At 49.4% G+C, this 16,846-nt stretch overlaps 4 protein-coding genes across 4 annotated transcripts; 3 read left to right on the top strand and 1 right to left on the bottom strand.

Moving 5' to 3' along the window:
* Positions 1-131: 131 nt before the first annotated feature.
* N7487_001923 (reducing polyketide synthase sphB) lies at positions 132-7,713 on the bottom strand (the record flags this gene model as incomplete). Its single annotated transcript, XM_056869671.1, has 5 exons — positions 132-1,503; positions 1,567-1,982; positions 2,039-2,323; positions 2,380-7,108; positions 7,181-7,713. 5 exons carry the CDS (start codon positions 7,711-7,713, stop codon positions 132-134), a joined length of 7,335 nt encoding a protein of 2,444 aa, XP_056734455.1.
* A 1,246-nt stretch (positions 7,714-8,959) lies between these two features.
* N7487_001922 (UV-endonuclease UVE-1) lies at positions 8,960-11,078 on the top strand (the record flags this gene model as incomplete). Its single annotated transcript, XM_056869670.1, has 3 exons — positions 8,960-9,472; positions 9,538-9,984; positions 10,044-11,078. The coding sequence occupies 3 exons, from the start codon at positions 8,960-8,962 to the stop codon at positions 11,076-11,078; spliced, it is 1,995 nt and encodes a 664-aa protein (XP_056734454.1).
* An 880-nt stretch (positions 11,079-11,958) lies between these two features.
* On the top strand, positions 11,959-14,457 carry N7487_001921 (phosphatidate phosphatase App1 family protein; the record flags this gene model as incomplete). Its single annotated transcript, XM_056869669.1, has 1 exon — positions 11,959-14,457. The coding sequence occupies one exon, from the start codon at positions 11,959-11,961 to the stop codon at positions 14,455-14,457; it is 2,499 nt and encodes an 832-aa protein (XP_056734453.1).
* Positions 14,458-15,018: 561 nt separating this feature from the next.
* On the top strand, positions 15,019-16,668 carry N7487_001920 (acyl-CoA dehydrogenase family protein; the record flags this gene model as incomplete). The annotated part of the gene is made up of 3 exons (XM_056869668.1): positions 15,019-15,854; positions 15,911-16,279; positions 16,332-16,668. 3 exons carry the CDS (start codon positions 15,019-15,021, stop codon positions 16,666-16,668), a joined length of 1,542 nt encoding a protein of 513 aa, XP_056734452.1.
* Positions 16,669-16,846: the final 178 nt, after the last annotated feature.

The raw sequence follows: 16,846 nt of genomic DNA, 5'->3' as shown, positions 1-16,846 counted from the left end.
GGAGCATACAGTGTAAAATTGCCGAGAGCTTGCTGTTGTATCTCATCATTTGCTTTTATTTCCTTGATTTGTTCTATTTATACATATCAAAGTATCACTTACATTTGGAGTCAATTACAACCACGTGGTGCTCAATCGACTTGCTCTTGTACACCATGGAACAATTTAAGCATGCCACGAGCAGCATGCTCCCCGAGTATATCGAGAGTGCCCATTCTCATCAACTCGAGGACACTGATCTCAAACTCGAATGTCGCCTTCCACCACTGTTTCACCTCAATTGCCACGAGAGAGTCCATTCCAAGCTCAGACAAGGAGCAAGATGTCACCAGGTCTTCTTCCGGCCTCAGCAAGAAGCTAAACACCTTCTTTCCAATCTCCACAGCAAGCGTTTGAGCGGAGTCGGGTTGGCTTAGTAGCGCGGCATCACTCTTAGCTTGTGTGATAAAGGCTTCCAGGCCAGTGCCAGAAGTAGAGGCTAAGGTGGCACCAGGTGCTCCAGTATTATGGAACACTGACATTCGTACGTCCTTCTTCCAGATCAAACGGTTTCTTTGATCAGCCAGAGGCATGTTGGGACGAATTCCGACGCAGAAGTTGCTTGCTTCGGGTCTCGACTTATTTGCCACAGGTGTCATCGCTCCCTCTACTGCGCTAAAAAGCTGGCTCACCGAGACTGTATTGCCTAACCCGCCAGCAGCCTTGAGCTTTTGTATGAGTTCCTCCTGCTCGGCGGCATAACCTACTCCCTCGACAGGACCGATGTCGATAGCGCAAGCTGGTAGTCCCAGACCCAACCGGTATTTTGAAAACGCATCTAGGAAGGTATTGGCACCAGAATAGTTGATCTGACCAGGAAGCCCAAATACGCCGGATACCGAACTGAAAAGGATAAAGAAGTCGAGGTCCGCATTCGCAGATACCGAGGCATTATGAAGATTCCACGTTCCCTTGACCTTCGGATCAACAGCTGTGTTCCACTCTTCCAGTGTCATACGTTCAAAGCTCCGATCACGAAGCATCATGGACATCTGCAGAATCCCCCGAAGCCGGCCTTGAGCCCGTTTGATGGCAGTGCTCACATCTTCAATCTTCGACACGCTACCTTGAACGAAGTCGGCACGGCAATCCATACTGGCAAGCTCTTGAGCAAATTCTTGGTGGAGTACACTTGATCCTGCAGTTCGGGAAAGATATATCAGATGGCGAGCCCCATGTTGGACCATCCATGTAGATATTGCCCGACCCAGACCGCCGAGACCACCTACCAGTAGGTATGCACCGGAGCTGTCGAGTTGGATGGGCTTTTTTCTTTGCTGGAGATTTTGTACTGCGCTGACCTGGCCTGACGTATCACGCATCGACACGACGATTTTTCCTAGATGAATGCCCTGCTGCATGTAACGGAACGCATCGTGTATACCGTCGGAACTAAAAACCTTGATGGGTCGGATAGGAGAGATGTAGCGCTCCCTGAGTAGGTGCACAATTTCCTTTAGCAGCCTGTATGATGTTAGTTACCGAATCACATACATTGTCATCCCCCTCGTGATTGATGGTACATACTTCTTTGCAAGGGTCGGCTTTCTGGAACAAATTTGATCCAAGTCAACACAGCAGTAGCTCCGGTTATCTAAGAAAGGAGTCATATCAAGTTTTCCAGAGCCAATTAGGTCTCGCTTGCCAATCTCGACCATCTTTCCAAATGGTGCAATGCACTTCCATGTAGCATGTAGTAATTCACCAGACAATGAGTTTAATGCCAAGTCGATACCCTGTCCATTTGTCTCCCGCATGATGTCCTCGACGAATGAGGTATTACGGGAGTTGAGGATCCTGTTTCGAGGAAGGCCAAACGTGTCCATGAGATACTGGACCTTTTCCTCGTTACCGACAGTTGCGTAAATCTCGGCACCGGCCATTTGAGCAAGCTGGATAGTCGCAATTCCAACTCCACCGCAGGCACTGTGGATAAGAATGGACTATAAATACGTCAAAAGCTGAGATGAGAAGCCAGAGAGTTGAGGGGGGATCGGACCTGTCCTTTTTTCAGATTACCAACGTCGAAGATGGAGTATATTGATGTGCTGAACACACAAGGCATGCTAGCCGCATCGGTGAAGCTTAAGCCACCTGGGATTTTCTCGCACAGGTTCTCGGAGAGAACTAATTGTGTCCCAAATAAACAGCCCCCAACAACCATGACGCGGTCACCGACCTTCAGATCTTGAACTTCAGGGCCGATGCGGCGGACTATGCCAGCGCCTTCATGGCCAAACTCATTATCTTTGGCCTCGACAATGCCCATGGCACATAAGACATCCTGCGAAACTGCATCAGTGTGTGTTGTTCTGCCCCCCCTGTTTTCTTCGCACCTACCTTGAAATTCAAACCGGTTGCGTACGTGTCGATTTCCACTTCATCTCCTACCAGGGGTTTGATATCCCCGCGAGCCCAGTATAACGAAGCCAAGCGACCGGGCTTACTAGTTCGAAGAGCCGTGCTACCATCGGAACCCGACATTTCTTGCTCGTCTTGCGCCGAGAAAGAATGATACCGTCCGACTTGGACGGTATTGTCCACAACAGCGTATTCAAATTCAGGCTTGAGGGTCTCGTCCTCCTGGCGGACTTGGAACTTCTCATATACGTCAATGAGTTTTTCCAAAGAGATATCAAGATCATCGATCTCGCAAGTAGCAAAGTCGACAATCAATTCATTGCGAATGGTCCTTGCTATGCCGTTGATCTGGCTAAATCTCGGGTCCTGGCATTGGGGTTGTGATAAACGAGTGACCCAGAGAATACCACATCTATTTAGGCTCTCCACCATTTTCTTGAAAGAACCAAATCTTGTGTTATCCATGTTTTCAAAGAATGGAACTTCTTCGTCAAGCAAGGCGATCACATCTTGTCCGTCAGGCAGGGGCTCTTCATCAAACCGAGAATGATGAACGGAGTATCCCCTGTTCTCCAGCGCCTGAAGCAAAGGACCGAAAGATTTCGATTCAGAGAGTGTCAGGAGCGTGACGCATTTTTTAGGTGCTATATCACTTTCCGGTCTAGCCACGATCATGGTGTTTAACTGATATGGGTGGTCCGAATCCAAAACTGCAGCATCAGGAGTGCGGAATCCAGCAGACTTGAGTTCTTTCTCCCAGCGCTCAACGCCTACATATGGCTCATCCGACCGACCGTCAGCATTGCCATACCACCAGCCGGGCAGAGTTCCAAAGATATAGTTGATCCATTTAGATGTCGGTGTTAATTCGTGGAGCAGGAACCATCCGGTAGGGGAAAGAAGTTTGCGAACATTGCTCAGACTGTCATTTAAGGATGCAGTGGCGTGGATGACATTAGTCGCCAGAATTAGGTCGAATTTGCGACCATCGAAACCTTGGTCGGAGGGATCCTTGCTAATATCGAGAGTAGCGTATTCAAGGTTTGAGTAATTGGCAAAGCGATCCTTGGCAGCAACAAAGAAGCCTGATGAGATATCAGTGAAGGTGTAATTCGAGTATAGGGTTCTGTTCCCAGGTGTCAACAGCTTGAGGAGATTAGCTGTAGATCCGCCGGTTCCGGCACCTATTTCGAGGATACGCAAATTAGGTTTGCTGTGGCTTAGTTGCTTGATGAATCTGGAAATATCACATTGATCCATAGCGTCGTAGACGTTGGCCAATATGTGGTCGGCTAGAAGGAGATCCAGAGGCTCTACCTCTCCGGTAAAGATCCGTTGGACGTTATTGAAGATTGCCTCAATACCAACAGCAAGATGGGCACCATTGGTTTTAGACACCTGGTCAACGAGCCTTTTCACTCGCTGCTCAATGGCAGTATTGTCAAAAATTTGGAAACTCTGTAAATCCATAGAAAGGAGGTGTTGATCGATCCATGATCGATACTTGTGCATGTGGCTGATTGGAGTATCTAGTTCAGCAATGACGCGCTGTGTGTAAACCATACATAGATGGGATAATTCTGTCAAAGCGGGCGTGTAATCACTGCGGTCAATCAATGGCTTGATGAGGGTGTTGACATCCAGGAAATCGATATGGGGAGCCCATTCTGCACAAGCAGTGGCGTTGTTCGCTTTGTCGGAGTCTTGATGATCGAGAATAGAGAGTTTGATTCCAGAACTGCGTAAAGCAACCTTGCCCCCTGCGGTAATGCATTGGCCACTACCCACAATAGAGCCGTTCGGGGTATAAGATGCGGAAGCCTGGACTTGGACATTCTCATAACAGCGGGAGATGGTCATTTCTTGAATGTGAGTAGGAACCATTATGGTCGTTATTGGATCGGCATATCCCTTGGAAGCAGCCACGCTGAGCAGCTGTAGTGAGGCATCTATGACTGTGGGGTGCAGATGATAGTTATCCCCATCAGTATCCTTTGCAACAAGTTCGGACGTTGCATTCTGCGTAACGGTGTCTGATCGGACATGGTCGAGACGTTGAAATGATGGCCCGAAGTTGAGACCGGACATGGCCATAGAATGGTAGCAACGGCGCGTATCAATTTTGCGCACAAGAGGAGATTTCTTGTCTAAATCTTCAAGATGTTCGCTAAACGATCTAGCCTCACCCGAGCAGTGCTTGGTCCAACTTGTTCCGTTGTGAGAGGCGATGGTAAACTCCCACCACTCGCTATCGAGGGAATCAGTCAATCTATGGCGATGCAATGTTGTTATGATCTCAACTGGTGGGCCCTCATTCAAGACGAGAGCAGTGCTAACAATGACATTGCGTAGTTTGAATGCTTCGCTGACTCCGGTTAGCTGTCTCACAGCCTCTCCAATCATCGCAGCATAGCCAGCGAAGGGGAAGACAACATCATCGCCGACCTTGTGGTCACGGATCCACGGGGCATTGTCCAAGTGGAACAGATTTCGGAAAAGCGCATGGAAGTCTGGACTCTCTGTTACCTGGACACCCAAAAGGTCGTGACACCTGTGCTCGCGATGTCTCCACTCCTTGCTCAACCGAGATTCATGCCAGAATCTTTTTGAATGATCCCATGGATACCTTGGAAGGTCTGGGAGAGTAGATCCTTCACTAATGACCTTTCCCAAATTGGGGATAGCATTGAGAACGTGAAGCTGCCCAACAGCAGTCAGGAAGGATTCTATACTGTCCTGGTTGCGGACAAATGCAGAGACGTAAGGAGAAGAAGTGGAATGATGACTCTGGATCTGTCGCAAGGGGCCCGCAAGAGCGGAGTGTGGCCCAATCTCAAGAAGCACCATGTTCTTCGAAATCGGGTGCTGGATTATAGATGAGACTGCTGAATGGAAGAGTACTGGGGACTGTAGGTTCATCTGCCAGTATTTGGGGCCGAAATTCAGGGCTTCGGCAAGTATTTTGTTCTCGACACTGCTGAAGAACAACTTATTTGGATCCTTGGCGGATACTTCATGTTCAATCAAAGCATAGTACTCGTCGCCTATCTCGGCCATGTGATGAGAGTGGTACGCCTTGTCGACTTTCAACTGTCTTGCCAAGACATCGGGGTGGGCCTTGTTGATATTGGCAACCGAATTCCCAATGGCATGGGTATCACCGGCGAGAGTAACACTCTTGGGGGAGTTTTCGCAAGCAATGATGACACCATCCTGTAGATATTCCTGGACTTCCTCAGTGCCCATACCTATAGCCGCCATGGCCCCGAGTTTGGTTTGTAGCTTGGTGACCTGACCTCGATAAAACGCAATCGTAATTGCTTCGTTGGCCGTGATGGCACCGGCAGCGTATGCAGCAGCTACTTCGCCACTAGAGTGGCCCACAACAGCAGCAGGCTGAATCCCAACGGAAGCAAAAGTGTCAATCAGAGCCACTTGGATTGCTGTGCAAAGGGGTTGGGATAACTCGGATGATCCAAGCCTGCTAGCATCTGAGGGCTTCAAGAGCTCTTCTTCAATACTCCATTCTGGCCCATCTTTGAGGGTTTTCAAATGTGAGTCAAGATCTTGAATGCTCTTCTTAAATGCGGGATAGACCGCGTTGTGAATCATAGAACCACCCATTTGTGGCCACTGAGCACCCTGGCCAGTGAAGACCATAACAATATTTGGTACCTCGCCAGTTTTTGAGGGGGCCGAAGTCGTGAGCAAACCCAATGGGTTATTCACGGAGAATGCCCGATGAGGTAGATGCTCCCTTTTATTACACAGAGTGAATGCCAAATCGGCAACTCTGGTTGGGTTCTTCTGGACATAGGCTGTATATTGGGAAATCATCTGTTTTAGTGACTCGGCATTGTTTGCTGAATAAACAAGCAGCTGCGGTGAAATGGTATGCTGAGGGAGAACGGGGGAGATGCCAAAGCTCTGAGCTGAATCGAGAACCACGTGGGCGTTCGTGCCTCCAATGCCGAAAGAGTTGACACTGATTCGCTCGCTACGAGCCTCAGGCCAAGGCATCGGTTCTGTGGGAACAGTGAGACCATATTCATCCCACTGGATATTGGGATTGGGCTCCTTGAACTTGATATTTGGAGGGATGATGTGATTTTCCAGGGCTAGGACCGACTTGATCAGAGATGTAATCCCGGAGGCTCCCTCGGAGTGACCAAGATTTGGCTTCACGGACCCAATGAGGACGCCACCAGAAGGACCAAAAACCCGGCCCACTGCTCGTGTTTCAATGGGATCTCCAACTTGGGTGCCAGTGCCATGACACTCGACAAATGCGGTCTGGGAGTAATCTGCGATGCCTGCTACCTCATATGCGCGCCGGATCATGGCCTCGTGCGAAATATCATTAGGAACATGAGTGCCAATTCCAGCACCCCTTCCGTCACTGTTAGATGCCGTCGAACGGATAACCGCTCGAACTGGATTTCCATCCCGGATGGCATCATCCAGAGGTTTAATGAAGATGGCAGAGATTCCTTCTCCGCGCGCATAGCCATTCGCATCAGCGGAGAAGCTCTTACAGGATCCATCAGGCGAAATTACGCCTTGCTCACTCATGGCAGTTGTCATGCCTGGTGCCATAATCAAATTGGCACCGCCAACTATGGCTCCCTCGCAATCGCCTCTGGAAATTGCCAGACATGCTTCGTGTAGTGCAACAAGACCTGCTGAGCAGCCAGTACGTACTACCATGCTTTATTTTTTTTCGGCTCTCTTAGCAACTTGCATTCTATTCCGAAGGAAAAAGAAATATGGATCAACTAACCTCGGTCCCGTCAAGTCCATCTCATATGAGACTCGGTTGGGCAACATGAAATCTCCATATCCGCTCACTCGATGCTGGCCATATTGCTGGGTTTCTTTCACACAAATTTCAAGCCAATCTTCACCAAAGCTACCCATGTAACAACCAATCGGTCGTCCTTTCCAGTTCGTTTCGCCAGCATCTTCCATACACTCCCGGGCAACTTCTAGCATCTGCCGTTGCTGTGGGTCCATGCGCTCCACCTCCAATTTTCCCATTGTGAAGAAGGATGTATCCACAGAAGCAATGTCAATACTTTCATCCAGAAAGTATCCATATTCGGTCTTGATGCTGCCTGGTTTCTGCGTCTCGGAGTAGTATGTGGAGGCATTATATCTGGACTTTGGCACTTGGCCACGGGCATCTCCTTTCGCAACCAAGAAGTCCCATAGCTGTTGGGGTGTGTGTAAGCCTCCAGGGAGACGTACAGACATTCCACAAATCGCGATAGGCGCTGGGGGAATCAGCTTTGGTTTAATTGACTCGGGGGTCATTGCTGCACTTGTTCTTGTTTTGCAATGTGAAGGGGGCTTTGACCTCGCGGGATTAGGGAACAAGAGTGCGAACAACAGACAATTATAAATGGCTAAAACGGCCTGCAAAAGTTCGAGAAATAGCCGTTAGCCCCCCATCTGAACCCCACCCAGTCTTGGTCCTAGTTCCAATCATGCAATCATGAGGCCAACTTGTTGCGTTGTTCTAGCCTGAAGATTTCTCGTATCAGGACCTCGGCGGTCCTTTAGTCCCCACATGTGCAGACTATTGTCATAAAGTTCACCGTGCTCACTAGTGTTAGGTACACTTGATAATGTCTCATTGGATCCTTAGCACTAAAATAGGTATACCGTAAAGTCAATAGACAACAGACTTTATTTCCTATTTTAATCATCCAGTACAAAGTAGATAACCACCCTATAGACCTATGGACGTCAGCCGGTAAGCTTATGCCGTAACGCAAATTGGATTCATTCTCATCTTTAGGCCCAATAAAACCATTCCACCTGTTTTGCCTTCAGCGCAAAGTGTGCGTTGTCTCCAGTAACCTGGGCCCGCTGATTGCTGGTCTCTTGAACTATTCTTCCCACTTAATATATAATCTGCGCCATTCTGCGTTCAGTGGGGAAACGATATTTATCCTCGGGGCTAATTTAGTAGCACTTAAAATATACTCTACGTAATGGTTGATTTGATTTGAACTCCCAATGCAGATTTTTACATATAGATCAATCAAGCAGAGAGGAGCTTCTGGAGGACATTGTATATAATATGCAGAAAAGAACCGTTGCACGATTAAATTTAGGTTTGCATGATATTGTGACGTGTCCAATATAAATGAACTAACTACAGTTAGTTATAGCGTTATAGCGGAGCACATGTGCCGGTATCTCTAGGCAACTTGTCCCGCTTTCTGCAGCTAGTCTCGCATCCGGCACTTGAACACTTTTGACACATTCTGACAGGACTTTCATATCTGGCCCGAGGCACCAATGGGTTATTTCCAAGGTTGCACTATATTATATATTCTATATTAAAGATATCCCAGGAAGTGATGGCAAATATGATTATATCAAGTTGAAATTTTGATGTTGATGACGTTGAGGGTGATGGGATTAATGAGGTTGATAGGTCCAGCGCGGTGAACGGTGAGTCGCGTTGATTAGCGCGTGTTATACAACATCCCGCCCTCACGAACTCCTCCAAACCCCAACATTCCTTGGCCTACCTCCAAAAGTCCGCTGAATGGGTCGATCTTTTCCTCGACTGCTGCAGGGTCTGTCTATCCGTGTCAATTCCTTGGAAGCTACTCAACAGGGTCGACATACGTCATTGAGTATCCCTGAATTCGTGCCCGTGGCGAGAACCAGATCACTCGCCCCAATCCATAATGCCCATCATGCGGCTCACTGCGCTCTCCGCTTCTCGTCCTTCCCGTCTAAAATTGTTGCGCATCCCCTTAACATAGCGAGGTCTACATCATCACGTGCATATTCACAAGGTCCTGGCCGAAAATCCAGCGCTCGGGATCTAGAAGACATGGTCAGGGCGACTGAGACGCCTGGGCCTGAGGCGAAGCCGGCGGATATCCTTAATGGAGATATACCCTTACCTGCTGGTCAGGCAGAGGCTGCATTGGACCCAGAGTCAGATGAGGACATCCCTGTTGATGTGGAAGAGCTAAAAGAGGCACTCGGCCGACCACCTCCGGTGAATAGTAGTTACCTTCCTCTTCCCTGGAAAGGCCGATTAGGATATGTGAGTTGCGCTGTGTTGAACACGATATTACTCTCATCGGTGACCCTAGATTCTGACCTGAACAGGCTTGTCTAAACACGTACCTTCGCTATTCAACCCCTTCCGTATTCTGTTCTCGAACATGTCGAATCGCCTCTATACTCGAAAATCGGCACCCACTCCAAGATCCCAATGAGCCCACACACCCGATTAAGAATCGTCCAGACCGCGACCAACCAGCCGATATTGCACGCGGACAAGCCTTCGTTGAAGGGTTGGCATTGGCGAATGTGCGAGATTTGGTGAAAATTATTCGGTGGAACGACAAATATGGCATTAAGTTCATGCGACTCAGCAGTGAGATGTTCCCATTTGCCAGTCACAAAGAATATGGCTATAAGCTGGCGCCGTTCGCCTCGGAGGCGCTGGCAGATGTAGGGCATGTGGTTGCAGAACTTGGACACCGAGTGTCGGTTCACCCTGGCCAATTCACTCAATTTGGATCACCGAGGAAAGAAGTCATCGAAAACTCCGTTCGCGATCTTGAGTATCACTCGGAGATGCTCCAGCTACTCAAACTCCCCCACAACAGGACCGCGACGCGGTCATGATCCTTCATATGGGTGGAGTGTTTGGTGATAAGGCCGCCACACTAGATCGGTTCCGAGCGAACTATGCTATGTTGTCACAGGACATCAAAAACCGGTTGGTTTTGGAGAATGACGACGTGAGCTGGTCTGTTCATGATCTACTGCCTATTTGTGAGGAGCTCAACATCCCTCTTGTTCTCGACTATCACCACCATAATATCATTTTTGACGCCAATGAGGTCCGAGAAGGAACCGAGGACATAATCCCTCTCTACGAGCGTATATCAGCAACATGGTCCCGGAAGAATATCACTCAAAAGATGCATTACTCCGAACAAACTTCACCTGCCATCACCCCACGCCAACGGCGCAAACACAGTTCTCGAGTTACTACTTTGCCCCCTTGTCCGCCTACCATGGACTTGATGATTGAGGCCAAGGACAAAGAACAAGCCGTATTTGAGTTGATGAGAAACTTCAAACTCCCCGGCTACAATCTTGTGAACGAAATTATACCCTTCATGCGCCTTGACGAAAACCAACCATTCAAACCACCCAAAAAATCCAAGAAGAACGGGGGCTTCGTGGACCTCGAAGGCTCAATACCACCGCCTCGCACCATCCCAGACGAAGAAGTCGGAATGGGTGGACCGGATGGTCGAGTCTACTGGCCCGAGGGCATGGAAGAATGGCTCCGACCGGCAAAGAAAATCGTGAAGCCTAAAGCTACACCAAGTCCCAAGAAAAACGCCACCAAAAAGGGCAAGATTGAGTCTATCGCAGGCGATGCTCCCCTAGATACACCCATCAAGATAGAAACGCCAGTAAAGAAACCCGCCCGGGCCACGAAACGCACGCCTCCTATGAGCAGGTCTCGGAAGCGCAAGGCTCCAGTGATTGAGTCCACCTCAGAGTCTGAAGAGACTACAAACACAGAAGAGATTTCAGCGGAACTCGATAGTTCTCCGGCTTCGATGTTACTTTCTCGACGAAGTTCACGTGCGAAGAAAGTGAACTACACCGAGGACAGTGCATAATTGGCGCTTGGTAGCTCTTGTGTATTAATATACCATTCCTTTTATCAGATCTCAAAGAGCGAGAGGTTTTATGGCTAGATTATAGATCAAAAATATATTCCATCGATGCAAAGCACTTTCTGCTTCTGCCTCCATATAGGCTCATATTTACGCATAAGCTGCCCCTCTAATCCGTACAACCAGCAGGATAAATGCTTAATGATTTGGTAGATGATTATTCCTGGTAGTTTAAACACAAAAAAAAAGGAACAAAAGTAGTATACTTCAATATAATACCAGAATGTTCGGTCGCAACGCGGTGAGAGCATCCGAATAATCATCGTCATGGTCGATCTCTTCCCCGCAGCGAATCAACTTTCTACAGCCTTGCTCCATACTCAACTAGGCTTTTTTTGCTCTCGGAATACTCTTACCCAGATCGTACATCATACCACACGAGATCCTGGCGCCCAAATCACGTTTCCGTTGGCCAATCCTCCGGTCGAGGATCTCCCTCTTCAGACGCCCGCCTACCACCCTTTTCCCTTCCTTCCCCCGCGAACCTCGACCAAGTAGGCTCTCACGTATACTTCGTTTGATCATTGGCGCACACGGAACCAGACGAGCTCAAACCCGTCTCTGGGGCATCCGGCACGAAACCCTGCCCGCACTCCGACACCGGGCCCAATCGCGAGTCTACCGAGCGATTGTCCAGCGACAAGCGCGACTCGCTACACGCGATAGCAGACTTGGCGGACGACTTGTGACTTATCTTCTCGGAACCCGGCGACAGTCAAGGCCGTGGAAATCTACTACAGTAGCCGGTAACAAGCCAGCTACAAGATACCCGAAGTCGATCCGAGAGCCCCGCCACGGACCGAAGGACAAAACCATAGACTCGATGTCGCAATCTGGACTTTCATCGACATGGGGGCCAGGTAGCGGTGATGGCGCTTCTGCCCCTGGTAGCCGCCGGAAGAAGGTCTACGAATATTTCAAAGCGGCCAATGAGCTACGCCAAACCTATACCTCACAATGGTCGGGACAGAGGAATGAACACGATGAGGACTACTACAATACCCCAGGCGCATTCCCAGATGTCGAAATTGCACGGTCAGGCGATGAGGAGATGGTGGTCTTCCCCAGTTATGCCAGGAAATTGGCAGAGAAGAAGAATACCGGTACCAGCACCCGTCCGCGACGTGACTCGTGGTCGGAAACTATCGATGATTACCGGGGTGTAACGCATGAGGATGACGGTCTTTCATCGCCTAATTGGGATGCATCGGAGACTGAAGATGCAGTCGTGGCTGTTGATGTGCGTGGCTGGATCTATTCTCCTGGTCGGGGACCGATGAGCCGAAAGCACCGGTTGATGATTGCTCTGGCCAGGAAGCTGAGCGGGATCTCTGCACCAACTGGAACTGCAAATGATGAAAACAACGACAAGAATTCTGGGAAGGGAGATGATGAATACATCGACAAGGAAATCCAAACATTAGTCGCTAATGCTGAGAAGGAAGCGGACCCGGCTTGGAAAGGCTCGAACGCGGAGCAGACACACCAACCTACTGCACCAATGAGTAAAGATGAATTATCTATAGCGAATGCGCACCTGATGGAAAGACTTCGTCCGTTCTTGACCAATCCCGTTGGCAGCATGCCAGTGACAGTGTTCTTTTTCAACGACGATGAAAGCAAGTCTCGAAATATCTTGACGGATGAATCAGGCCATTTTACTCTTCGCGCTACACTACCTTTCGTTCCAACGCATATTCGTGTCTTGGCATCCGAGGACCTGTCTGTTGCCAGGCCGATTGAGGTCATTGATCCGGTTGGAATCAGTTTGATCAGTGACATCGATGATACAGTCAAGCACTCAGCCATTGCCAGCGGAGCGAAAGAGATGTTCCGCAACACCTTTGTCCGGGAATTAAATGAACTTACAGTCGAAGGAGTCAGCGACTGGTACTGCAAACTGGCCAATGAGGGTGTGCAAATTCACTATGTGTCGAATGCTCCCTGGCAGTTGTACCCTTTGCTTGAGCGGTACTTCAAAATGGTGGGACTACCTCCGGGCTCCTTCCATCTCAAACAGTACTCGGGCATGCTTCAAGGAATCTTTGAGCCCACCGCAGAGAGGAAACGGGGTTCATTAGAACAAATCCTGCGCGACTTCCCGGAACGCAAATTCATCCTTGTCGGTGACAGTGGTGAAGCTGACCTAGAGGTTTACACTGAAATTGTGTTGGCAAATCCTGGCCAGATCCTGGGCATCTTCATTCGTGATGTTACGACCTCAGAAACCCAGAAGTTCTTCGACAAATCCGTGGGTCATCTTGACCAGTCTAAACGCAGTCACAGTTCACCAAATGTCGTGGACCACTCGGATGCCGCCTCCAACAGACCGACACTGCCGCCTCGTGGTGGCACGACTGTTGACTCTACGGTGCCCGTAGCCCATCATGAACCAGATCCAAAGGACCTTGACCTGGAAGACCTGATTGATCTCACAGATCTTATCATCGGCGATCAGCCACCTCCAGCGGGGCTTACACACCCTGCAACTCCACGACCACGTCCAGCAAAACCAATCAAACCATCTGCACTGCGCATGGTTTCCACGCCAGCTGATTTGGCGAAGAGTTCCAGACCATCCTCTCTGCGCAACGTTGCTACACCTTCCACTGGGCCAGAAAAAGAACCCAAACCGGCGGCAGCGCAAGAGGCCCCCAAGCGCAAACCAGTCCCGCCTGTGCCACCCAGACGTGGAGTTCCCAAGACAGATTCACTGATTGATCTGGATCCCTCACCTTCAACCCCTCAGAGCAGCGCTGAGACACCAACGAATGAAGTTCCTTCTTCGTTGCTCAAAGGCCTCGATGATGGTTCTGCAGGTGTTCAGAATCAATCGCAAGCTACACGCACCAAGCCACCACCGCCTCGCCCCCCTCCACGTCGCACAAACACTGGGTCATCAACAACCAGTTCAGACCCCAGTGTATCAACTACATCAACCACGCCGGCTCGGACTCCGGCTCCTGCGGGTGGCATTCAATCATACCCAGCGGCAGCCGCCCAGGCCGCATACCAGGGGTTCCAGTATGCAAGCGACCGGCTCAACTTATCGGGATCCGCCTCTGGGCCACGAAATTCCTCGTCCAACCAGTCACTTAGGAGAGTAGGGTCCAATGAGTCGGGGTTGCCGCCTGCGCCTCTCCCAAATAAGCGCGAAGAGCTTTGGAGACGTCGTTGGGATCGCGCGAGCGAAGTGCTTGAACAGCACGGTGTTGTGCTAGGCAGTTGGCGGGTTGGAAAAGATGCGCAGCCTGTTTGTGCATGGTTAATGGAGCAGGCAATGAAGGATATCAAGGCTGGTCGTTCGAAAGGAGATTATTAACGGCTTGTAAACATAGGAAATGTCAATACGTGCTCATGAATACACTCCCAATTGATTTGAGATATATATATTTTAGAAACACATTTGGTCCAACCACTATGATAGCCTCTGATGCATTGAAAGAGGCCTTTTCCTATTTGATTTTTCTCAGCCTCAAATGATATACATTGTATTTACGGAGTAGTAATGCTATGTTATGTTCCTCCGTTTAGGACTAGTTGAAGCTAAAACTGACACGTACCGATGACACCGGCAGGTGGGCAAGTCCACACAGGTGGGTCGTGCGAGTTATAAACGCCCTTGGTGATTTCAATTCAACAGCCTGCTATTGGCGAAAACATTTAATTATACATCGTATAGGGCCGACTAGTAATCGGAAGCTGATCCCGAGGTCCTCGTTGGTAGACTGTTGGGGTTGTAGCCAAGAGAACCGACGACGCTGACATCACATTTCTCGGGCCTCGGCTCAATTTGAAACAACAGTTGCATGATTGGCGACTTATAATCTGGGGTATTTGCTTGTAGCCCACCTTTCTTCTCCCCCTTCATTCATACCCAAATATGCCATCAGAAACTCTCACACGTGCGGAGATCGCAAAGCATAACACCGAGGATTCCCTCTGGTGCATCATCGACCACCAAGTCTATGATCTAACTGATTTTGCCGACGCCCACCCCGGTGGTGCCGTCGTGCTTGCTCAAGTTGCTGGCCAGGACGCAACATCCGATTTCTACAACCTGCACCGCCAGGAAGTGCTGGAGAAATACCGTGACCAGCTTTGCATCGGTGTTGTTGAAGGCGAAAAACCCGAGGTCATCGTGCCTGTCCCAGGAGCTTTGAGCCCCGTGCCCTATGCAGAACCCCTATGGCTACGACCCCAATTTAAGTCCCCTTACTACAAGGAGACCCACCGACGCCTGCAGAAGGCCATCCGAGTGTTCACAGATAAATATGTGACGCCCGAGGCGCAAGAGAAAGAGCAGGATGGCACCTACATCAGCCAAGAGCTAATCAACCGCATGGCCGAGACGAACATTCTGGCTATGCGTCTGGGTCCCGGAAAGCATCTGCACAACCGTACCTTGCTTGGTGGGGTTGTGGATGGAAAGGAGTTTGATTATCTCCACGATATGATTATAGTACAGGAGTTAGTCCGTGCCAATGCCCGAGGCTTCCAGGATGGCAATATGGCCGGTATGGCTATTAGTTTGACAGCTGTCCAACAATGGTTGCATGATCCTGTACTCAAGGAGCGCCTCAATGATGAGGTCTTGTCGGGTCAGAAGAAGATGTGTTTGGCTATCACCGAGGCCTTTGCTGGTAGCGATGTGGCGGGCCTGAAGACCACTGCAGAGAAGACTCCTGATGGGAAACATTATATTGTCAATGGAACAAAGTCAGTCGCGTCACAATTGTTGGTTGAGTTAAGGGATTTGCGCTAACATGGCATAGGAAATGGATCACGAATGGCATGTTTGCGGATTACTTTGTAACTGGCTGCCGTACCGAGAAGGGCTTCTCGGTGCTCTTGATTCCTCGAGGTGAGGGTGTGGAGACCAAGCAAATCAAGACTTCATATTCAACTGCCGCTGCCACTGCTTTCGTGCAGTTCGAGAATGTCAAGGTTCCGGTTGAGAATCTCCTAGGCGAGGAGCACAAAGGTTTCGTGGTTATCATGAGTAACTTCAACCACGAGCGGTTTATGATGGTTGCTGCTGTGGTACGCATGTCAATGATGATTGTGGAAGAGACCCTGAAATGGTCCAACCAACGCATTGTCTTTGGCAAGAAGTTGATTGAACAGCCTGTTATTCGTCAAAAGTGAGTATCTTGGATGAGTTGTTGCCCTTATTTCTCTTCTAACACTCGACAGGATCGCTCGCATGATCTCCCTAGCTGAATCTAACCAGGCGTGGCTTGAATCCATTGCCTACCAGATGTGCAACATGACATACGCCCAGCAAGCGAAACATCTTGGTGGACCTATCGGACTGCTCAAGTCACACTGCACACAAGCCGCAGGTGAGATTGCCAGTCTAGCCACGAACATCTTTGGTGGTCGTGGTATCACTCAGTCAGGAATGGGCAAGGTCATTGAAATGTTCCATCGCACATATAAGTTCGATGCCATCTTGGGTGGAACTGAGGAAATTTTGGCAGACTTGGGTGTGAGGCAGGCGATGAAGGATTTCCCGAAGTCGATGTTATAGAGGGGAAGCTTCTTGTCAATCAAATTATTCTTTTCATGAACCTGAGAGTGTTTGTTCCTTGTATGTTTTGTATGCAGCTCTCCGCTTGGCCAAAAATAGAAAAGGCAAGTGGGGCAGATAGCTAGAACGGGTGATCCTTGTTCCGACGCCACATCTTTCCCAAGGCGGCTAGCTCCAG

The sequence above is a fragment of the Penicillium crustosum genome (genome assembly GCF_028827405.1).
Source record: "Penicillium crustosum strain IBT 35664 chromosome Unknown utg000001l_segment0_segment0, whole genome shotgun sequence".
NCBI lineage: Eukaryota > Fungi > Ascomycota > Eurotiomycetes > Eurotiales > Aspergillaceae > Penicillium > Penicillium crustosum.
Note: the sequence above shows the minus strand (reverse complement) of the source record. Positions and strands in the feature narration are given on the sequence as shown.